The following is a 24450-nucleotide window of genomic DNA, read 5'->3' on the forward strand; positions in this document are numbered from 1 at the left end:
TGTGCACGGAGGAAGTAGCTCAGGGTACATAATGAATCAGACGGGGTTTGCAATGCGCTGATAACTCTACTGTGTCGGTGTGACCAGCAGGCCAGGACCAGGTCGGGGCTGGTCATTGGCTGAGGCTGAGAGGCTGAGACGACTCCCAGCCAATCAGAGAAGAGAATGGAAGTTCTTTCCGCCCGCCCCCCCAGTTCCATAAAACACACTCCTGTTATACGTTATACAAAACACTGACGAGTTTCCTTCTCTTCGCATATTAAGAAATGACAGTGCAGAAAACTTTTTTATTCTCATAAAAATACTATATGAAAACAATAAAACACTACTCATACAGCTTTGTGTAAAAAAGGACAGACAGATAAAAAGGTTTTCACAGGAAGTTATAGTGTCAGGCTCCTCAGAAGCAAGCTGGCTGTGACAGACGGGGATCAGAAGTTTCAGATGGGATGAGGTTGAGGTCCTGTGGAAAAGCAATAGGAAAAACAAACAGGGGGAGGATTTCAAGTCCCCTAGAGAGTGAAGAGCCAATGCTTGGGTTAGGCTGTCAGCTGCAGCAATGTACAGTTCGTCTACTCGTCTAACTGGATATGTCCTACAGGACATGAACGGTTGGGTTGCTTGTGAAGTCTTTCAGGATTTTCAGAATGGCAGAAGTGTGCAGGTTAAGAGCACAACGGTCCCCAGTGCTCTTCAAAGAAGCATGCTTCTTGTTAGCTCGCAGTCCACAGTGTGCACGGGGGTGGAGTGCAGCTCGTAAGGCAGGCTGACGTACCTCAGCGCAGGGGTGGGGCTGTGGAAATGCTGGATGGGTTTCAGTCGGTATAAAGGCCCATTCCCCTGGTTCCAGGGAGCTTTAGTCCATCGGTGCTTCAGGAGTCCACCTCTGTCGTGAAACGGGCCCAGAGTCTGCGTCACAATGTTGGAATGAGCCTGCGGATCGCCTGATCTGTCCTGCTCCGCCACAGAGCCATCCCCAGGCAAAGATGAGACACACAGGACGCTCGTCAGAGACAGGAACACTCCCCTGAAGGGCCTGGTGCTCACGAGCAGATAGGTATCAGAGTTTCTGCGCTCCAGCAGCGGATCAGCCAAGCGGGGAAGCTAACGCACTACTATTAATACGAAAACTTGCACAAGTTAGAGAACAAGTTAAAAGAAATCAGGCAATAAATGCGTACAGAAGCACTCAAGTGGGATGGCATTTTAAAAACTGCAAAGGATGGGAAGAAAGAAGTAAAACAAATGTTTCTGTCAGGGTTCTGTGCTGCTGAGGACATACTTACCTCCATCATCCCTGGCAGGCTCTGTTGGGAGTGGGACCGAGCGACAGAGCTGCTCTGCCCATGGCGATCTCCTATTTTACTTCTTGCCTGCGGGGTCCTAATTAACTGCCTGGATTCCAGTGGCTTTCTGAATTCTGTTAGCTAAAATCTGACAAGTAAGCTGCCTAACGCCAGTGTTATTCATTTCCCAGTGGTTCTCTCACAGCCCAACGTGTGTATTGTGCGTGTTGTGTATTGTGTGTTTTTCTGTTGCTGCAGCAGGGGGTGGTGGAAAAGACTATGAGACCATAAAAAACCCTGTATACCACTGCATTTCAATAAACTAGTAAACTTTCAAGGTAATTCATTCTGGTCTCATTGGCAAGCTTTTCATACAACTCTATTACGAACTTGGGCTGATCTCAGCTCAGTATCTTAAATAACATGGGTGACAATTTAAATGGGATGTACTGTATAGGGCCTGCCTAGTGATATTTTAGAGCCACTTGCTCACGGCGTTAATCACTCGGTAGAAACACAGACGTCGCCCAACAGTGGGCTTCTGAACGGGACGGCGGAGTATCTGTGAGGGGCCGGTCGGGCTCCTGCCAGGCGGGGTCTCCAGGACAACAGCAGCTCGACTGGTCTTCCGTGGTGGACGTGGGACACCTCTGCCAAGGGCCTCTGCCACAACGTGGGCATTGTGATTGCTTTCCCACCCGCGGAGTGGACAGGTAACTTTCGAGCCCAAAGAACTGTGCCGAAATCTGCAGCACACACATGAGGGGAAACTGCTCTTAGGGGCTTCAATTCAGAGGAATGCAGGCTGGTTTCCAAATGCTTCTCAGTGTGAACAAAAGAAGGAACAAACAGAAATATAATGATTATTCCAACATTGAAAAAAGGCCAAACCAAGGTCGAAGCAGCCACAACACTGGCTGAGGTTTAATTCCAAGTTCGAAAAACTAAAAAGAGCCCCCCCCCCCCCCGACTTCAAAACAAAGAGAAGAATCTCTAGGCGACGCGAGAGAAGAGCGAGAGGAGAGTAAAGCCGTGCTCCTGGCGCGGGGGAGCGCAGCGACTGGGACCGGTTTATTAACGAATTCTCAAAGGGAACACCCGGGTCGCCCCCTAGGAAGGAAAGGACCCAAACGAAACTCTAAATGGCTTAAGACATGTGCAACATCAGTGAGAAAATGTCTAAAAAAACTGCAGTTCTCCCATTCTTGTGTGTGAAACCGGTGAAGGGAATCCTCCCGAAGAAAATCAAGACGTTTTTCAGAAAACCATGTTTAAAAAGCCTGTCTCCCTGTCCCCCTCCCCTACCCCCCTCCCTCCTGTCGAAGTGGCAGTCAGTGCAAAAGTGCAGAGCTCAGTCTGCCCTCATCTTCCCGTCCTGTCTGCAGGAACAACGTGCGCGGGATTGCTCTTCCATCTGCGACGGCGCTGACTTCGCCCTTCAGCTCCTTCGTTCCCAGCTGCAGGCGTGGCGGTTTCAAGACAGGGTCTCAGACCTCGGTCTGGAAGTCTCCCTCTGAGGAGTCCGGGGTGTGGCTGGAGGTCTTGCTCCAGGCCTTGCTGTGCATTTCCAGTTTGTCTTTCTGTGTGGATGGGGCGGCGGTGAGGGTCATCGCTTTGAAACTGTCCCAGGACTGGTCATCAGGGGTGGACTTGTCCTGCCAAAACAAAAAAAACGAGCTCAAGACTATCCGTTTTATCTGCAATCGTAAGCTGTCTTTCAAGACCGGTGCACAATAAACAGTAATCAGTGAGCAGGAGAAAAAAAAAACAGTTTTACATTCGAATTCTTTTGAGATAATGATGATTGCTCCCCAGCCGGAGTAACGTCAGCACCAAGGCTGTGATAGCGAGCACATTAAACAAATCAAGCCTGTGCCATGCATGCCCACAGGACAACTCTCCTGATGAGTAGAAATGAGCAGCTGCATTAAAAAGGGATGAACAGAAGCTAGCCCTGTTATTAAAGAGCATGAAGACCATCCCAGGACAGATATCTCCTTCATCACCCTTCCATTACCAGAGAGGCGCTCACTCCTGGCCTCCTGGAGCCTAGGCCACACACACAGGGCATGAGGCCGAACTACAGCTCACACAGGACAGGCTGCGCCCTGATCAATCACTCACTGGCTGTTAAACCTGGAGCGAGTCCCCAGTAGCTGCACTTCAAACCTCTGCCACCAGGAGGCAGTAACAGACGAACTATACATTTTCACATACTTTATAAAAGATACAGCTGGCGGAGAATGACAGAGGAGGGGCAGTAAGAAAGGTCATTGCAGAGACTCTCCCTTCAGTGTGTGCAATGGTGCCTTCAGTAATCCTTCCGCTAGCTGCACCGTTATTGTCATGGTTTATCCATGATTTCCCATCCTTTTACCCTGCATTTATTTTCAATGTTCGCTCAAGGTCTGTACCATACGTCGATGTACAGGACTTTACCACGATTTCACCCATGCTTCGCCGCACAAGGCTCTTAAGAAGGTTGGTGATGTAACAACAGACGCACACGCTGGGCTGTGGGATGAGTGTTTGGATGAGGACACAACCGCATCTCCTCGGCCAAGGTCCTGCAGCCCGGCACTGCTGCCTGCCTGCTAGTTCCCATCCCGCTCTCTCCCCTGTAGTCTTTCTACTTACACTCGAAGAGTTCTTTTCACCTCCGGCTGACGAAATGCTCCATCGCTTTTCCCTCTGTTTCAGTAAAAAATGAAGGGGATCGTAGTCAGCAACAAAGCGGACCAGTCCTGGGCAAGTGTATGCTCTGGTTTCTGAAACCCAGCAGTGGAGCTCCAATCCTGGAGGGCCACCACATCTCCAGATTTTCCTTCCTGCTCTACTCTTAATGACCTCGTTGAGCTGATTATCACCATCTCTGGACCCGGTGAGCACCTTTCAAAGGGCTTTAGCTGTTGATGTGTTAAGGATAACTGGATTGTGACCCTGGAGGACTGGAGCTGTGCACTTGTGGCTTTGTGGAGCTGCACAGTGAGCAACAAAATGAAGCTTGGCCGAAGACTCTTGCCCGTCCCTACAGTTATACCACAGGCTGTATATTGTTATACTAATAACAATAGCAGGAAAGTTTAAGACAGAAAATTTGCAGTTTCATCATGCATTTGACTCTGTTTGTGTCATTCTTTGCCATATTTCATTTGCTTAAATGTGACTTCAACGTGCTTTACTTCAATTCAGTTTCTTGGAAACGTGTATTTAGGTGAACGTTTGGAGAAATTAATAAATAATTTCTCGAAGTGGTGCATCTGGGCTCCAGTGATGTGCGTTACTTCTACAAGCACGAGGCATCTGGAAAGATTTCATGCTCCTATGCTGATTCACTGTGAAGCGCTGTTTCATTTTCCACACCACAGCAGTGCAAGCTGTCCCTACTACAGTAATCCGATGGGTTCCAGCACGCCTGGGGACTGACGCCAGTCACAAAGTCATTTCAAGCAGAGGAGCATGGGATACTGAACTCACAGATACAGGGCTGCCATTGGGTTGATATTTCCTGCAATATTTTGTAGGTGTTCTCATGAAATTTCCTTAAGAGGTTGTTTCCTTCAAATTACTAATCGATGCTGTCTTCTCGTGTTTTCCACTGAAGAGACTGTGGGCTTATGGAACGTGAGGAACATCAGCCACCCTGAGGAAGTGCCTCTGTTCCAGAGGAGACGAACACCAGGGGAGTCTGTAGCAGCCCTGTCCGGAGCAACATTCAGGGCTCTTCGACTGGATGATTTAATGAGGTTCAGTGAGCGGTTGAGCTGTGCACAATGTGTACAGTATTTACAGCACATCTTCCACAGCTCCTCAGCTCAGGGCAGTCAGGGCTGCAGGCAGTCCTGAGGCTCTGAGTCCTCGTGCGCCCACCAGGAGCTCAGTGCCAGGCAGGACCTGTGAGATTCGCTTTCACTAAAATCCCATAGAACCTCCGTCTCAGAAGTGAAAGGGAAACTAATCGGATCCCTCAGCCAACCTCAGTGGGAGCCCCGCCGTCCTGCTCCTCTGCCCCTTAACAACAACAGGAAACACAGGGGAGCTCTCTATCAGGGTTCCCAGTCCAGATCCAGGGGAGCCTCAGCCCCTGGTGTTCACTGCAGCTGACCTCTAGTTTCTTAGAAATCCTGAATTCTCGTACTGTAGATCATCTACATATATGATCCTGAATTAAACCAACAGGGTGCTTGGTTGGAGCCAATTTTTGTTCTGCTCAGAGGTCGGAGACTTTAAATTAATTATGAAACACTGTAGCTACAAGGTAACCTCCCTGCAGGTTGGGGAACTAAACACAATTAAAGAGTTCAAATGAAACCTATTACGAGGTCTACTGAGGGTCCAATTATTGTAATTGAGGGCGCAGGTGGAATAAAAACCATCAGGTGTGGGGGTCCCAGGACCAGGATTGGGAAGCTCTGGTCTATATCATTCCCAGCCATCGGGGGAGAGGAACTACACACTGCAGACAGACAGGACGTCACGAGCTGGGTCAGACTTCAGAAGCCGTGCTACCACTTGCAAATTCAAGAGCTCAAAACAAACAGACATGCTACGGTGGGATTTCCTTCTCTGTACTACCTCTACAGGGATGATTAGCGAAACACGGAAGGATCTTGTTGTTTCGGTTGATTATTTTTTGTTTTAGAAAAGTACTCGTTGAATTTATTTGTGTTTTTTTACCTTTTCCTAGTTTGCTCCCTCTGGGCCGGCTGACTGCCTGGCTACAGTCAAACTATGACAGAAAACATGCAATTTGAACGAAACCGATCCAGAAGTAGAGAGACGGTTTACTTGAACACTGTCACAGACTGCTAAAAAAACACACTACTGGACAGAACAAGCAAGCAAGCACTGGAGACTGAACTGTTCGCCTGGGTGGCACAGTGAGTCTGCTGACAGTGGGCCTCATGCCCACACGCGGTTTTCCTCTCCCCTGCGATTCTGTCACTGTTTCCCGATCAGCCCTGACTGATGCTCAGCAATCTCTCCCCTTGACTTATACAGTACCATCATATCTTTGCAATAATTTGTGTAATCGTTTCGCTTTCTATAGTCATATGAGTTGATACGTTTAGTTAGCCCTCTTTCCACTACTGAGCACACATGCTTTCAGGCACACACCCGGGCATGTGCTGTGGAAATTTTAAATCTCATCCCCTTATTGCACTGTATTGAAGACTGATGTCAGTCATGTTAAGTATCAACTGCAGGGCAGTTTTGATTCGCACGCCAGCTCAACAGAACGTTTATCTAGAGGGCCCATCATGCCTGCATCCCTCTTGTGATCATGTTTTGCACAGAGGTCGATGAGAAGACAGCCTTCGCTACTGCTGTGGGGCAGGATTGCAGGGGAGAGAGACTCCGCATGGCTTCTTCTGAAAGAGGAAGCTTGCCAGAAAGACAGAGACCTGGACTCCCGCGGTAACACTTAACCAGAACGATGCAATTAAAAAAAGACAGGATAATATTCAAATGAAACAAAACGATGGTTTGCAAAAGTAACTGATGGAATGGGCTTGGGATGCTACAGTTTTAATTTTAGGATTGGTTTTAGTTGTTCAGGCTTTGTAGTTCCTTGTGGTCAGTTTTTAAAACAGATTGATTTATTCTTTGAGTCAAAAACTACCAATACGGTCTCGTGCTCACTGGCCTGATTTTTCACCTCAATTACACAAGCACTGTACATACAGTACCACACTCATTCTACTATAAAAACAACAAACTGACTATCTGTGCAACATCTTTAGGAGCCTAAACTTCTCTACTGGTGCGTCATGCTTACGTTGGCTTTCTTGATAAATGAAGGTCATTTTTCGTTTATTTGGGACTTCTGTATGTCTCGGAGGTGTAACCTGCACAGCAAATATTGAGGCAGTGAGAGTTTTCTGTGGGGCTGTATGCACACGTCACAGGGAAACAGGGACACTTTTAAATGAGGGAGGAAGGTAATTGAGTTTGTTCCAGCGCTGTCGGGATGAGATGAGAGATCACGAGAAACATTCAGATGCTATGAACGCACACATGACAGACAGGACCCACTGGGGGGTCCGGAAGCAGACAGGAGTCTGAGAGCAGCGTGTGACAGAGTCTTCCACAAACACGGCTCCTTTACTGGGGGAGTGAAATGTTTGTGTTTGGCACTACTGTACATCACCACCTCCTCTGGGCTCCGCTGACTAAAAGCTCACGCCTTTTTATGTTTTCACGTTATTTTCAAGATCAAAAGAAAATGAAAGACAACCTATGTATACTGCATCTACTTATTACACATTTGGAAACAAAAAGGGAATTCATTTTGGCCAGAGAATAGTCAACATTTCTGTACACAAAGTTTTTCTGAGCTTCTAAACTAAAAAAAACAGCAAGATGGGCTGAATGACCCTGTCTTGTTTGCAGCTTTTCAATGCTCATATAAACCACTAATGAAGATAGTCCATTATAACCTTTTTAGAGTTTGTTAGAACTAGAATTGGAACTTTTTACCTAGCGTTTCTGTTTAGTGGAAGAGAAGTGTGAGTTAATGATGTGCTTGGATGTTTTCAGTGCCCCCAGGTTAGTCTGTCGGGGCTAAAGCAATGGCAGTAAACACAATGAGATGTAATCAAAATTGATCATGCTAACACATCCCCCCACAGGCCCAAGAGGTCAAGCAAACTCTGTGAACAATGACTCTGGCACAGTCAGAGGAATGAAGGACAGTGATTCTGTCCTGCTGTGCTGCTGGATGAGGCTCGACTGCAGTATACTTGATACCCACCATGTCTGAAAAGAGAATCAGGCCAGTTCTCTGGCAGAGAGAAGTAAGCTTCACCCATCAGAAGAATATTAATTTGTATCTGCTGCATGAGAGAAGGTCAATGGGACTGGAGAGAATATTGTCTAACCCTGGCAAAATTAGAGGAGGATTTCAAACAGGAGCATTTCTGTTTCCCTGCAGTTAAGCTGAAGATAGTCATTTTGCTAAGGAGCACATACAGTACATATACTGTGGTGTATACATATACTTCAGTATATGCAGTACATTAGAGTAGTATACTGTATATCATGAACTGCTGGGAAAAGACTCTCCCCTTTTATCATTTACCCTGTTTTCAGAACTAAGGGCGACACTAACCAGGGACACACGAACCCCTGACATCAGCCTAGCAGGGCATTTGTACAGCTCTAATCTGCTTTTCAGTGCTTGTTTCTGTTGTGGTTTCGCTTGTCTGCCGTGCATCTCAAACCCCTGCGCTCGGCCATGGCAGTACAGTGCCTCCCTCCGCCTGGCAGCGCTGCCTCACTTGGGGCTCGGGGCTCAGGGTGCTCGGGGCTCAGGGTACTTAGGACTCGGGGTACTTGGGACTCGGGGTACTTGGGACTCGGGGTGCAGTGCAGTGAAGCGCCTGGCAGTGCGTACCCCTCGCTCGCCAAGCGGGAAGCACACGCAAAGTCATCAACTGCTATCTGCCCTGCTTTGAAATCTATACCACCCGAGGCGCAGATTGCAATCGGACTCGATCAGGAGCAAGGGCAGACTTAAAAAGGAGAGCAAACTCTTTAAATTAATTACACACTGAGCTAGTGTTTTAAAGACACTCTGGGGCTGGATCAGCGCTCAGAGTCAACGACTTCAAATGGAAAGAGATCTGAAATCCCAGAGCGAGTAACTGGCTACCGGAGAGGAGCGGGGCATGGTGGGGCAGCTGTTTGACAAGGAAGCCTCTTCATTTCTACTGGGAGACCGGCTCTCATGTGCTTTACTTGTCTTTCTGGGGTACGAGCGGCGGGAGTCTGGAGTGATGGCTTATTGAAGGACGGTGATTGGGAAGCAGTTCAGCCTGAGATCCCCAAGGAGAAACACCAAACCCGATTCTAACAGCGCCGTCGCACGTTCAACCTCAGCAAAGGTTTGGTTAAAAAGACAAGGTCGCCAGTCCTTTGATTTACAAGGACCAGAAACACAGGAGGACGCTGCACCGAGGGCTTACTGCCCGTGGTTCGGGACGGCCCGCAGACGCGGGGGAGCGGGTCTTACCTTGCAGGCGGCGGACGGCTCCCTGTACCTGTCGATGGTGTGGAACTTGTGGTTGAGCTCGTGGTACAGCTCCGAGTGGCGCTTCCGAGTGTGCATCACCTTCTGAGACGGGAGAAGAGCGAGAAGACAAGAGCAGGGTGAGAGGACCCGGGACCGAGAGCGCGGAGCCACAGGGACAGGGGACAGGGGACAGGGGACAGGGGACAGGGCAAAGGGGACAGGGGACAGGGGACAGGGGACAGGGGACAGGGGACAGGGGACAGGGCAAAGGGGACAGGGGACAGGGGACAGGGGACAGGGGACAGGGTACAGGGACAGGGACAGGGGACAGGGGACAGGGACAGGGGACAGGGACAGGGACAGGAAAGGCTAGGACAGGGAAAGGGGTGGGGACAGGGACTGCTTTGGGCCAGAGGGCTGTCGAAATGGTGAGGGGGTGGGTGGTTGGATTCTGGGGAAGGAAGAGATGTGTGTGTGGTTGCTGGTTCGAATCCCGACACACTGACTCAAAATAATATTACAGTCAACGCAGTCCTGCAAAGATTCATTACCACTTCATCAACCAAGAACCAGCACATTCCTCCTCCAAACAGGTATTCATTTCTCCTAATCCTGCGTCCTTCAGGAGGTAATTACTGTACCTAGCACTGGAAAGGGACATCCTTGACAGTGTGTGTCCAGGGAGCCGGGCTCCAGCAGGGCCAGGCAGGGGCTGCCCTGTGCTGAAGAAGACACCGCGCCTCAGAGGGCAGAGGACTGGGCCACTGACAGACACAAGTACTGGAGCAAGGCCTTTCACTAGATAATTCTGAATAATCTATTGAACCGCATGTATTGTCAATGACACATTTCTTAAGATGACTGACCACTCGTTACTCCAAGTAAGTGGTGGATTAGAGGGCTCGATTAAGCATATGGGGTGCCAGTGCCTGTCTGCAGGGGTATGTCTCCAGTCAACAAGAGGCTGGTGTCCAAATCCCCAAGGCCAGCAGGCCAGTGGAGTCCCCAGTGTCTGCTTGCTCTTTCCACTCGGCTCACCCGCGCTCAGCAGGAAGCCCGGCTGGCCACAGGAGTCGGGGGAGCAGAAGCTCGAGGCGCTGTGCCCCCTGTCCTGAACTGGCTCAGCCATGCTGGCTGCTACCCCTCGCACACAGAATCACTCAGCAGACTCAAGAACCGGTTCATTCAGGCGTGTCTTACCTCGAAATCCAAGTCAGAATATCGTACTCTTTTCCTCTGGAGGGAGGGAGAGAAGACATTATCAATGACAGCAACTCACTCAGTGTATGACCATCATCAAAAAGCACATCCTCCAGGAGAGGAAGCTCTCCCAGTGTGGGGGAGCACTGTGCCCCACTGACTTTCAGGCAGCACCTCCTGGCCCACCCCACCAGGGATCCACCCATGTTTCTCAACTACAAATATCCGGTGTCCACGTGAGCATCTGCATCAGGCCCTGCCACATGCAGATCTGTCGGTCTTCTGTTTTGAGCAGAGGGTTTTCTGTTGCAACTGAACAATCATGACAACAAGGCTGATCCTTGATGTCGTGGAGCTGAGCTGTCATGTGTGTGTACACAGTATATTCAGTATGTAGTTTACTTATGTTCAATCTCTTGTGCCAAATCAATGACTAGTATCAGATTTTACTGCTCCAAAGCTTGTTGGAAAAATCCTGCATCACTGCAGTATTGGTCACTGACACTGAGCTTTGTGTTCGGAGTTTGTTCCATTTTAAAATCTAATATTCAAAGTGTGCCTGGATCTTAGATATATCTGGAGTTATTTGAGTTTAAGAAAGGAAAAAAAAGTAATGAAATCCTCTCAGATTTGCCAGTACTGTGCAACACTTCCTCGTTGCATCAGTTCACCTGATCAAAGCAGAGATCATCTTAATATGGACGTTTATCCACTTAAGAAGCAGATGACTTAAAGTTATTGCGTGTTTAATGCACAAAGCATCACTGAATTAGGAAGAAATAACACTGCTCTCAGATTCAGAGACAGAATCAGACTATTGTTCCACTTTAAACCAAAATGAACATTCTTGTCTTTACACAGAGTTTGAAAGGGTGGAGTTATTGCTGCTTTGAAGGTGAGAGGCTGTGACAGTGACCTTGGTGACACACTTACCTTCAGTGCTCCCTGGTCTTATGGCAACGTCCCGCAGTGTGATAGCACACGCAGGGCTACAGCCGACCGGGAGAGGGGCGGGGACAAGGGCTGACCGGGGGCGGGGACAGGGGCGGGGACAGGGGCAGGGGAAGAGGGGGCGGGGTTTAGTCCGTCTCCTTAGTTGCTCTTCGGAGAACCTTGAAGAAGCACAGAAGGCAGACAGAACACAACCCCTCCCCCCTCAGTCTTATTTATTTAGGAAAATCTGGAAAAATAAAAAAAGGGATCTATTGTTTAGATACAGGGGATTTTCTTTACTTGGATTGTCCTGGAAAGGGGACATTCAACCCCGTTACTCCAGGGTGAACAGCAGGATCCAGCTGAGAGGAGGCTGGGGATGTGCTCCTGTTCCCACAGCTGGGTCTGAGGTACAGCACAACCTACCTGCCAGCCGGCTCTCCTCCTCCCTGAGAGAAACAGGCTGAGTCTACCCCCTCCCTGTCTTAAAGGGTCACCACCCCCTGCTGGCTCTTGTTTCACTGGGTCCTGCCTGGCCTCCGTGCCACAGACCCCCCTGCTGGGTACCTGCCCCCCCGGCACACGCGCTGGTGTCACACCCTACCTGATGCCCGAGGCCAGGCTGCCAGCCGCCGCCGTGTTTGCACCCGGCTTGGTATCACATCTGGTTGAGTCATCGGAAACACCAGACCCCCGTGAAGGGGCTTTCGCCAGGACCGCCTGTTGTGTCCTGCACACGGTGCCACGTTCTGGGCAATGGCTGTGCTCTAAGCCAGGGGTCATCCTCCTTGGCACCTCCACTCCACTGGGAGAGTGACCCTTAATGGTCCAAGCCCTCTGCAACACCTGGGTGAACTCACCAATGACGATCCCATTCAGTAATGAACTCCTTGGGAGCTCCCCCACCCTGCAGTGGCGTGGGGTGCGAGAGCCGAGGCTCACTGCCCTTGCTCGCGGCGAATGTCCTGCATCCCCTTCAGAGACAGGGGGCGCTGGCACCACATCGCAGAACGGGATCACTGTGACTCCAGGAGCAGCAAGCCATGCATTACAGGACCGCTCCCTGGCAGCACGAACAACACTGGCCCAGAGGCCGGCTTTCACAAACCTGCAACACACTGCGTGCGAGATGGCGTTCGAACAGTCCCTCTCCCGGGAACAAGGCGGACTGAGAGGACGACCGCAAGTCCAGTGGCCCACCTCTCGCAGGACCACGGCTGGCCTGGTACTGAATCACTCATTCAGCAGAGCGGGCTGCTGTAGCAGACCTGCATCGCTAGGTGATAGCTCCATCACCATAGTTACCGTTGTTATTAGAAACAGCCGAATTCCACCATTTCCCAGAGGGGCTGGCTTGGAGATCAAACTAGCTGGGAATGGGTCTGATTTCCCTACTACTATTCTCTCGCCGCAGGTCCGCACGGAAGTGGAAGACATCACAGCCAACGGTAAATGTTCCCTAACGGAGCATTTGGAGGTTTCAATTCGACACCCAGCCCTCAGCTTCAAGGGGTAGCTTGGCAGGAGGGCCTCCGGGTGTTTCCGCACCATGCATGCATTTTTAAAGACCGCGCAGGTACTGGGCAAGGAGCTGCTCAGGAGCTATACACCAGCTATTCCTCCAGGACAGGGGTGTGCCAGGGACCAGCTGACTCTCCTCTGCTGTCAGACTCACACGGCCACCTCTGCTTATAGCCTGCCTGAGGCCTGACAGCGCATGGCCCGTATGCAAACGCCCCAATACTGTGGAGCCCGTTTTCTCTGCCGGGCCCTGCTCTGTGGGGCTGGCAGCTGGCTGTGAAATGAGTGCCGGGCAGGGGGGTGACCCTTCAAGCCTGTCTCTCTACTTACTTCCAGAGACCCCACCGACAGAGTGGAGCCGCCCATGTTGCGCGGCATGGTCCTGCTCCGGTCGCCCAGCTCGGAGGCCAGGATCTGGCGCACCGAGGGGTGCGGCTTCAGCTGCAGCCCCTGGGGGTGCTTGAGCGTGCCGTAGGGCTGGTTCAGGTTCACGTCGATGTGGTCCACCGACACGAAGTTGGGGTAGCTCTCCGGCTCGGCGGGGTGGAGGCCGAGGGGCGGCGGGGGCGGCGGGAAGGGCGCGTCGTCCACGGCGATGTTGAGCGGCTTGCCCTGGGGCCGGAGGCTGGCGTGGCGCCGCGGCAGCACCATGTAGTCGCCCTCGGCGCCAGGCTCGCGCGGCTGGGCCCAGCCGAGCTCCACGGAGCGCAGGCCGCTGTCCGTGCACAGGTACACCGGCCCCGTGTGCTGCTGCTGACGCTGCTGCTCCAGGTTGACGTCTTTCTTCAGCGGCGGCTCGCCCAGCTCGTTCAGCCCACTCACCGGCGGCACCTGCACCAGCAGGCTGGGCGGGGGGATGTTGCCCGGGAGGCTGGCGAAGTTCATGCCCTCCAGGTTGGCGTTGAGCTTGAGGTCGTCCTCGTCGTCCAGGGAGATGCGGGACAGCGTGCCAGTGATGGTCGCGGGGTTGCAGGTGTTCACCTCTTTAAAGATGACTGGAGGAGAGAGGGGCAGGCAGAGAGAGAGGGGTGGGACCAGGTGGGGCAGGGCCCAGGGCTCCAGCTCTAAGATGGGGGATCGACAGCTCTTAGTTAAAGAAGGGGGACGCTTTGACCCTTCACATCTGGCTGATCTCTTTGTTTAACATCACTACTGTATTACAGGCGAATGGAGCATCTGGTCACCCTGACCACTACAGAGGGGAAAGCTGGTCCTTCGTAGCCTGTAACCATCTCTTCACCATGAAGGAAGAAGTATAAGGTAAATCTGTACAGTACAGACATGAAGATGTCTGTACACTGGCAGTGCTTTAATTTCAGGAAACGGTTATAAAAAGCACAAGGCATTTATTGGTTTTAATAAGCACACAAGATACAAATTCTCTCCAGACAGAGTTTCAAAAAGATGTACCAGGATAAATAACAAAACAGTGGCCACTAACACTAAGACTGGAAACTCAAGTTAAATATCTTAAAGGACTTCTGTGTCAAGTGCAGAAACCCTGGTTTGGTTCCTGTCGGTGGAGGAATTTCTAACTCAGCCATATTCAGCTTTAATAACATTATAGGGACATTTTAGAGAAGGAAATGCGACAAATTTACTTTTTGAAACCTTCCTTTGTGTGACCAGGTAAGTCCACTGAGCAGCAGTTCCTCCTTGAGCCTCGACTTCAGCCATGTGAGCCACGGGCTCAAGGGAACAACAGGAGTGGACTCCCGGGGCTGGAGTCTGGGAGCACTGCGGCCTTTAATTAAGACGTTTAAGCTCTTCGAGGCAACAAGATCCAATGAAAAACTCCTACTTAAAACTCAGCTAGCTATGGGTATAAAGGGTTTAATTGATATTTGTATAACTGGCATGTACGTGCATGAGTAAACTGCAAACAGAAACCATCAGATTAACCTCTGACACCTGTTTAGTTCAGTGTCTCCAGTCAATCAGCTCGACTGTGCATTGCAAGAGCTGCCCTTCATGGACATTTTAGACAAGAGTGAGTGCAACTGAGTCACGCAAGAGCACAGCACTTCGCTAACTGATTTGCAGTATTTTCTACTGCTAGACTAGAAAAGACTAAGGTACCTATTAAGCAAATAACAAACCTAGCACAGCTTGACAACTTACCAGGACTCTCTCTTTCTGAACGGATTTAGAAAATAAAAACAGCAATACATTTTTTTAGACTAGAATAAACCTCTCAATGAAAAACAGCTACTTGACCTAAAGACAAAATACAAGAACCAAGCTGGGAGTAGAGCACAGACTCACTAGTTTAGTAGCCCCGGTGCTACTGAGGGTTTTGTGGGACGTAGTTCTGTGCAAAATAATCATGAAAGAAGCAGACAGTCTGGGCTGGGGGCTGATGGAGAAACATGAATAACTCAAGACTCAGGGCAAACTAGAAATCAGGCACGACTGAAGAGAGAAGCAGTACAATGCGGCAGTATTATACCCCATATCTCATACTGTCACATAAAACCTAATGTTAAGAGTAATTAGAGGTAACAGAGGCTGAATAGTGGGGCAGAGCTGCGGATAAGGAACTGTGCCTGTGGCTGGAAGGTTGCTGGTTCAAATCCTGTGGCTGGCAGAGGAATCCTTCTCTGATGGGTCCCTGAGCAAGACCCTTAACCCCAGCTGCTCCAGGGGTGCTGTCTAAATGGCTGACCCTGAGCTCTGACCCCAAGCTTCTCTTCCTGTCTGTGTGCCTGTGTGTCATGGAGAGCAAGCTGGGGTATGTGAAATGACAAAATTCTAATGCAAGAAATTGTATATGACTAATAAAGTTATATTTTACTACTGATACAAGAAGCAATATTACAATCAGGGAGGTCTTAGATCCCAATACATCACAGTACATTCAATCTAGATTCCTATCTCTAGCCACCTTCTGTGCTCAGAAGTGCGTCTGTATCTCCACAGGTGACCCTGCCCTTTACACTGACCCAGATAAACAAACAAGAGTAACAGGCTCAGCCTGCTGGATTTAAAATGGAGATTTAAATACTTCCATGAATGTGAAAATCTCCAGGTCCCATCTCTTTTTGGTTTTGGTTTGCCAATCCAGATGCAGAATGGAGACTTACTCTCTCCTGGCTGCCTCTTCATCTCTCCTGTTAGACAGTATTTACGTAGGCCCACATCACGTTGGCCCCATCAGCTGCTGGTCACCATCTGAAAGGTCCAGCCTCTTAAACTGCAGAGCTTTCAGATCTCCCGTCAGACCTGAGTGTGCGGGCTGCTTATCTAGTCTAAAGAAGGTGCCCCAGCCCCGAAGTGCACCCCAGAGCTGGGAGGCAGACCACTGAGCCAGTGTGCTGCTGATCATAAAGTACATATTCAGTGTGCTGGAGTTCACTGATCCTGTGCTCTTCATGTCTGACTGGAGAGTGCTTTGATAAAAAAAAGCCTTACCTGTTTGGCAAGCCAGGTCCACATCTTTTTCAAAGTCTGTCTATATGAAGGCAGGAAACAGAGGGTTTAAACACAGAGGAACAGTTAAAGACGGTCACAAGCGTTCTACCCTAATTCTCGTGTTTACTGTAGCTGATCAGGACACCCTGAAATTGCACTCTTTTGTGGTTTGATGAAGAGATTTGTTTATTAGGAGAAAGTGTTCTTTTACTCGTTCATTGAATAGAGATGGTTTTAGATAAATGGATTTCCTCCCCTCAAACAACAGTTCAATGTGATTCTTTTTCTATGTCCAGCATGAGAACTCTTTCAGCACTGAATTGCTTGCAAATCTGAACCTCAGGCTGACGTTTAGGCAGTTGAGCCTGGCTGAACGCTTTGTCAAGACCATCTGTGTACACCTGTGCGCTGTGTTAGTGTGAATCTAAAAGGGCACATAAGAAGCAATTAACAACAGCAATCCAAGTAGAACATAACACCAATCTGCAATGTGCTAGCCGTGATTATCAGGTAGAAGAGCCACACTTCTTGAGCTGTGCACAACAGAGCAACAGAACGCTTCTGTTGGGAAGCAGCCTCTGCTGTCTGGGAAAGAACTGATTGACAATCACATTAATTAAAGCCATTAAAGCAGAGTGGAGCAGTAATTGGCAGAGCTGAGGACACACAGGGCGAAGCTACAAGGCCAAAAGTTTTCTCAAGTAAGCAGACAGCTAAGCATCCCATTTTACCCCTGAGGGGGCGCTGTTTCATCACAGACACTAGTGGAATGGGTGCTGCTAATATAATAATTCTGTTTGTACTTTGTACAACACTGTGCCTAGCTACAGACAACACTGTAGTTGTCCACCATAGCTAACTCTGTTGGTTTAACATTTCAGCCCTCAAGAATGACTTTTCACACTTCCTGAGCAGATACAAATTCTTTCTTAAACATCTTTTGTCATTCTGAGAATAAACATACATACTGTACTGATATTTCCACTGTCAAATAGCAGTTGAATTATCTCAAAAATCAGATTCGAAAAAAAATAGATTCACATGATACTATTTTTGTGAAGTATTTGATTTCAATGTCAATTTTTTTTAGCATGCTGGAAAAGCAGAAATCAAAAAGCTTTTAAAATCCATTTCTGACTCCTTTCATGCAGACCCAGGTGTGTCAACCCACTCAGCCTTCTAATTCTGTTGGTTAGGAACCTGGAACTGCTCTTTGTGCCTGGAACGTGCCAAAACAACCAGAACCTTGCTCCTCGCTGGGACCCTTTCCCTCTCCAGCTGCAAGGTGAAAGTGCTCCTATCTGTTTGCTCCAGTACCGGTACCGACTCTGGAATCTGGCTTCGAGAGGCGAGTCCCTGCTTTGCTTTAATCAGATCCAAAGTCTGACAGACAGGCTCTTTACAAAAAACACACGAGTGTCAATTCATGCACAAAAGACACCATCAGCAATGTGTATGAAAGCCTGGGAGAAGGTGCACTGGAGCAGAAAGCTGCTGCACAGTAGTCCCTGAAAGCAGAAAAGCAGGACACGGGTGCGAGGTGGGTGATGGGTGCTGTGATAGTGAGTGGGCTGCAAAGGGAGGCTCAGCAGCTGAAACACTGGGCTTTTTCATCTTACGTTTGAGCACAGAATCAACCTCTTCTTGTTCCTTTGCACGAAACACAATCATGCAGAGAATGAGATGGAGGAGAGGAAAGGATCAATGAGGGGAAGAGACTAAAAGAAGAGAAAATGAAGGAAAGGAAAATGATGACATGTTATTCACCATGATCTGCACCTGGCCGTTCTTGCAGGAGTCTGGGGAGTTTTCGCTGTCGTCTCCTTTACAGATCCCCATTCTGCACCGCACGACATCCTGGACCTGCACAGCACAGCACAGTGCACTGAGCCCAGCCTTCTCTCGCCATTCAGAGTCAATAAAACCCACCGGCAGGGGAGTCCACTGCCGAAATGACAAGAAACTAGACAGGCATGAACCCAGTCTGCTCGAGAACTGCGGCAGGTAAATTCAGAACCGCCAACTGCACCTGCAGGCTGGACACGCCAGTGCTGGGCTCCCCAGCACACAGTTAAAGGAGCAGGTGGGAGCCCCAGCTTTCAGCAGGCGTCTCTGGATACTGGGGTCCCCCCTGATCTCTGTCAGTGCGGGGTGCGTCTCTGCGTTGAGAGCAGGCCGGCTGAGGGGACGGTGTGCACACGTGAGAGAGTGACGGTGGATGAGCCAGGCTCGCACCCTGTACACTCGGCTGAGCCGCAGTGCGATACTGTCAGCTTAAGCCTCTAGTCACAGACAGCAATATCTGTTTTTAATAACAAGGCAAAATGAGTTTAAACTCTGGAGTAAAGCACCTCCTTCTTCTGTTTGCGTGTAATTTTTCCAACTCAGCACGTCCTGCTGGAATTGGTCCTTTTTATCATGTCGTGACTACCCAGCGAGCGCCAGCCTTGCTCTTTAATGTTGTGTTTATGTGTGCAACCTCACCGCTTTAATTAAAAGAAATCAAATATCCACCTCCACCCCCTCCAAAAAAACAAAACATATTTACTCTGGTCTCTCACTTCAGATCTGTTGTAGGGCTGTCAACGAGCCTCATGATGATACAGTACCTGCAGGTCAACCCCAGATTAAAAAACCTGCCCCAGAAACTCAACTGATTTTCATTATGACTTCGGGTCTCCAAAGTGTGTCTCAGGGTTGCAAGCTGAGCTTTGCTATAGCAGAGCTTCCCTCATGAAACAACTTTAATATCTAAGAGTTTGCAGGAGTCTCTGTCATTATTAAAGAGATTATTAAAGTGAAAGGGAATACTGCAGGCTAAAGCCTTGAATATTAGGGGCATGTGCAATGTTGAAATATTTCCCACTAAACTAAATGTTTTGCTCAACATATTCCTGACCTTACAACTGTCCGCCATGGGAAGTTCCCAGTTTGCAAGCTCGCTCTGTGCATTCAGTTTGCTTTGCCATGTGAATCCTGGGGTATTATCTCTTCACACTGAGCCGCAATGTTCTTGATCTTTCACACAGTCTATGGCAAAGCTCTGTGTCTCACAGCATTAATTAACCACTTTCACATTCAAATTTCCTTAACCAATGCCTTATCATTTTCAAAGTAATGTTGTATTATCATTATAACCTGAAATGGATACCTGTCTCCCTTAGCTTGACTCCTATTCATTCCTCCTCTTTAATTGCAGCAAAAACCCTCCGTAGACACGCCCCCTCAGGAATTGCTCTCAGCATGTTTCCCACTAGACTGTGCTTGCACCACATGGCACATATTTAGAAAGTCTTCTAAAAGAATTCTTATTAAACATGTTCAGTCTGAACTACTGTGTAATGTTCTATGTTCTGCTTTGCTTTCGTGTGCAACCATTCTGAGATGAAAGTGCTTCCACGAGGCGCTCAGGAGACCAGTAGCGCACCAGGCAGACGCCAGCCCGATTCTGCAAACCCGTCCCCACAATGCAACCCAACCACAAAGGAGCAGGCAGGAGAGGAAACAACAAGTCTGACACAGAGCGCAGGCGGGACCCACGGCCAGCACGTGGGCCGGGCCGCCTCCCCGTCCTGTGCATGCAGAGCGTCGGGCAGCCTCTCACCTCTCGGCGCAGCGCGCAGTGAACAGTGATGATGACGCAGCCCTGGACAGAATCGAAGACGGCAAAGAGCACCTGGAAGAGGATGGAGCGCCGGTCCGTCATGGCCAGAACCGCGGACATCCAGGTGAGAGCCAGCAGGGGGAGCACTACGCACGAGCTCCAGAGCGACGCCCTGCCGGGACACCAGACCGCACTTCAGCCCTTTACAGGCAGAGGGAGCCGCTGAGCTAAGTGACATCACACCTTCTGTAAAGCACTCACTCACACTCGCACACAACAGCACCTGTTTACTGCACAAACACAAGACAAAGACAGGTTGAAGCAGCAGGTTGTGCTGAAGAGAGACTCTACTGAAGCTGGAAAAATAAACATAGGTATGCAATTGAGAATTTGACAATGATAGGAGAATCTTTCACGTTATTAGATTGGACTGGGACTCTCCCTGGCTCCTGTAGTTAATTAGGCAAGAAAAAGCCAGGAATGCATTCTGAATCCAGCAGAGATTGAGGATAATAATGAGTTCTTTCTTTCTAACAAGACTGTATAAATTTGTGGCAGAAAACTCCCCTACAGCTGGCTCCTAGGATGTGGCTTAACCATCACGTGGTACCAACACAAGGTAACAAACTTGGAGTAAAAAAAAAGAAAAGTAAATCTAATTCTATCTAAAATTCAAATTTTGGAATATCTGTCTACCCCAGCTTCTTCTCCTTCTCCAAAAGCCCGAATCCAAATGTGTACATTGGTTTCACTGTGCTGGTGTCACAGTTAGGCACAATGCCTTTCTGTGTAGCATTCAAGCTGGCGTTGTGGATAAATAACTAATGAGTTAGGTGTAACCTTAACATTCTGTTAATGAGCGTCGGATTGCTCAGTTCTGTGCTGATAAACGCTGCTTGAGTGAGGAATATTTTCCCAGCTCCGGTAAAAGGTTCTTCCACATTCCTGTGTGTAACACCTCTGCGTTATTCCACTGTGACAGTGATGCATGCGGATTATTCCCAGACTTGGACTAATTGGAATAACAGCTCCATTAGCACATGGACTGGACACCTCCAGCACAGTTCATGTCAGGATCTGGGAACAACTAGGAATCAAAAACTAGGAAAAGCAACAGCATTCAATGGCTGCAACTTGGGGCAACCTTGTTGTGAAATTGAATTGAGTATTCAAAACTTCCTACAGGACATAGAAAACACTTAAAAATGATTTTTAATCTATTATCTATTATCTCTACATTTTAGAGCTATTTTTTCAGGCATCCAGCCTGAGAGCTTAGATCACTCCCACAAAGCAGAGCTCACAGAGTACGCACAACCTTTAGTTCTAAATCCTTCACAACTCTATGCTTAGATAGGGTGTCCTCAGGGGAAACTGCAATAAACTACAGCAATATCACAACTCGGAAAACCTGCACTAGACAACAGATGTCTAAATACCACTTTACAATGGGAACAGCTTGCTGAGCAGGAGACCCAGTCCATAGTGTTAATGGAACAGGCCGATAGGCAGATTCCCTGGCACGCGCCAGACAGCCGAAGAAGCACCGACATGCCTGGAAACCTTGCGTTTCACTACCCCCGACAGCCGTAACTGGGAAGCTCTTAAGAAGCGCCCAGCTCCTGGGCGATTCCCCGCGGCCGGCCCAGCGAGCACACGGCTCTCAGCTCGGGGGGCAGGCCGGAACGGGAGCGCTGCGGAGAGGCTGCATGCCGGGGGTGCGAGAGTCACCCTGCTAGGAATGTAGCCGTGGAGGTGGCTGGTACTTTGAGGTGCAAAAGAAGCCACAGGGGCCGCAGAGAGCCCGTCTGGTTCTTTTCTCTTTAAAGAGCAAACGGGCTTCTCTTTCTGCAGAACCAGTCAGCTGAGTAAACCACAGACGTGCGGCTGACTGGCGGACACATCGTGATGTTGATTAAGGTGGCATGACAGCGAAAGGCAGAGTGTTTTCTGGGTCAAGACTGACACACGTTCATGTTCAATCCGCAGATTATTCCAGTACTGCACTTTCTGCCGCTGTGCGATCTTTTTTTTTGCTGAAGAATGGTCAAGCCTTTTCTGAAAAAACGCTGGGCTGTGCTGTAAATATGAAAGCTTGACACCACGCAATGATGCATCAGCAGAAGCAGCAGAAACCGCAGTAGGACACGTACTGTAGCTCCACATGCAACGGTGTCTTTTTTTTGTTCACGGTCTTTCAATTCTTTGTTCATTGACCCGGCACACAGGAGACACAGCCGTGCCAGCTAATCTGAAAATCCGAAATGAAGAATCAACACGAGCTCCCAGTCTGAGCTGTTGTCTGCAGGAAGAGAGAGTGCCAGCCCGGCTCTTTGAAGAGGAGGCTGTTTCTTACAGTACAGAGAGAGAGGAGATGGAATGGGACTAACATGGCACTGCTGGCGGTGGAGGTGGACAGAGCTGTGCTCGAGATCACCCCACACTTGGAACATTTGAGAAGCAGTCTGCTACGCGGCTCATTCGCCTGGCTTCAGAGCGGCCCAAACACAGAAAACAAGGAAACACGGACAAACAGGAAAGGAAAGTGAGGGAGGAAGAGAGGAAGAAAACCACACACGTGGGGCGGAGACAGACGCACAGACGAGACGGACGATAAAACAATCCGAGGAAGGGACAGGGAGGGAGAATGAGAAAGAAAAGAAAATGTTTTTAAAGGAAACCCAGCCAGTGAGAATACAATGCACAAAGCAGCAGAGAAGAGCATGAGTCCATCACAGAACATCGATAATAGAAGAGCAAAGCTCTAGTTTCATGCAGAAATGTGTAACGAGGGAGCTGCAAAGTAGTAACATTCCTAGTTCACGCTGGGAAGAATCCGGTCCCTGGAGCACGGACCCAGGACAGGGCCGCCGGACGTGTGTGGAGAAAAGACATGCCCATGAGCTCGGGGGTGGGAGTGTTCAAGGAGCTTCAGAGATCACAATTTTCGAAAATTTCAGGAGGGACCCTATAGTGTAGCTAAAATGAGCTAAAGACAGTCCAGTCTTCTGTACAGAATACCAAGCGAGCAATGCTACAGGCATTTGAACCTAATCTATTTTGTTCTTAGTTTTGTAAACAGATTCATTCACTTCAGCATCAGGCCTGTTCATTTTATTATGTCATGGCTCTCTTAATTGGAGTCATGTCGTTAAACCAGCCTGTCTTGATCACTGGTAGATCACAGGGGAGAAATGATCACGGAGGTTTAAATCGCTACAATGTGGACTGAGTGTCTGATAAATCTGTCTCTCTTCACTATTTAGGTCACCCGAACAGCTGAGCTGCTTCACACAGGCATTTTCTCCACCTAAAAACCTGACGCGAGTCCAAAACAGTTTGACAATGGTTTGGGCAAACTTTCAGAGCAGGCCTGAAATTTCTTTTCATAGTTTTCAGAAAGACTGAAGAACCTGGGGCATTTCTGTCCCTTCCCTCCCCAGCCTTCTGCCCTGGGGTGGAATTTAAAAACAAATGGAAGCATGAAGAATAGAGAAGAGCAGGAGACAGGAGGAGGCTCTGTTCCTGGCCTTTTGCAGGTTGTTGGGAAATGCCGAGTTGCTTGTGGGCAAAGTGATGGCTCCAGAGAGGTGTACCCAGGGACTGGGGTCTGTCAGGTCTGTCCTGCTAGTGAGCTGTCTTACTGGAGCACACAGAGAGCAGGAAAACAGGAGGTAAAGCTGACATGGGAGTGCAGGCGGTCACCTCTCGGGCACGCTTCACAGCTGAACTCCAGTCCTCAAAGCCAAACATGATTTATAAAATAAAATCAACAGCCTGACTGGAGTGCTGCAGTGAGGCTGAGGAAAATATCTGCACTGATTGGTAACCCAGCCTCATTTAGTCTCAAGAGGGTTTTGGAACATCAAAAGCTGTAAATTGTGCAAATTGCATCAACAGACAAAATGAGATGAGATAAGGCTTTAAAGAGCTGTTGTCAAAATTCCGGAAGCACCTCATTAAAGAAATTGCCCACAAAATTATATATGTATATACTGTATCTGATCCCAGCAGATGAGGTGATGAAACTTAAAAGAAGCTTTTTAAACGAATGCTGCACCGGTTAATTCAGCTATTTCTGAAACAGCCTTTTGATAACGTCCTGAAGAAATGCCTGAATCTGAAGGAAAGTCACACCGCTGGGTGCTGGCAGCCACAGAGCCTCCTGTGGTGAAACAGTTCTGACACTGTGTATTTTCTGCTGTCCAATTCAAGACTAGTAAAAATATCTTGATTATATGTTTATCGTTTACATCGTAACCTCCAGATAAGTGAGACAATTTAACTCTGTGAAGCTGCTGAGTTTAATGCTTTCAATGACAAGTTCAGTATGTGCAGTGCCTGCGTCCTCCTCCTGCTCAAAATACTGCATTACACATTGCTGTGCCTCTGTATGGTTTTTATTTTCTGTAGCGTTATTACTGACTCCAGATCAAATATCAGGGATACAGCTGATGACATCTTCAGATACGAAGTGCTTT

At 48.9% G+C, this 24450-nt stretch overlaps 1 protein-coding gene across 13 annotated transcripts in view; it reads right to left on the reverse strand.

The window, feature by feature from the left end:
* Nucleotides 1-273: 273 nt before the first annotated feature.
* adgrb2 (adhesion G protein-coupled receptor B2) overlaps nt 274-24450 on the reverse strand; it is a 164295-nt gene continuing 140118 nt past the window's right edge. For 6 of the 13 annotated variants that reach the window (XM_088602458.1, XM_088602468.1, XM_088602459.1 and 3 more), the window contains 9 exons: nt 22360-22458; nt 19970-20141; nt 18133-18228; nt 16366-16405; nt 13285-13949; nt 10501-10536; nt 9301-9402; nt 3924-3977; nt 274-2941 (listed from right to left, as the gene is read on the reverse strand). In XM_088602458.1, coding sequence (XP_088458584.1) covers nt 2774-2941; nt 3924-3977; nt 9301-9402; nt 10501-10536; nt 13285-13949; nt 16366-16405; nt 18133-18228; nt 19970-20141; nt 22360-22458 — 1432 coding nt within the window. In that variant the 3' untranslated portion in view covers nt 274-2773. The other 7 variants (XR_015925870.1, XM_088602464.1, XM_088602465.1 and 4 more) reach the window with 7 other exon arrangements.

This window comes from Lepisosteus platostomus, chromosome 13 (genome assembly GCF_059453375.1).
Source record: "Lepisosteus platostomus isolate fLepPlt1 chromosome 13, fLepPlt1.hap1, whole genome shotgun sequence".
In the NCBI taxonomy this organism is placed as follows: domain Eukaryota; kingdom Metazoa; phylum Chordata; class Actinopteri; order Semionotiformes; family Lepisosteidae; genus Lepisosteus; species Lepisosteus platostomus.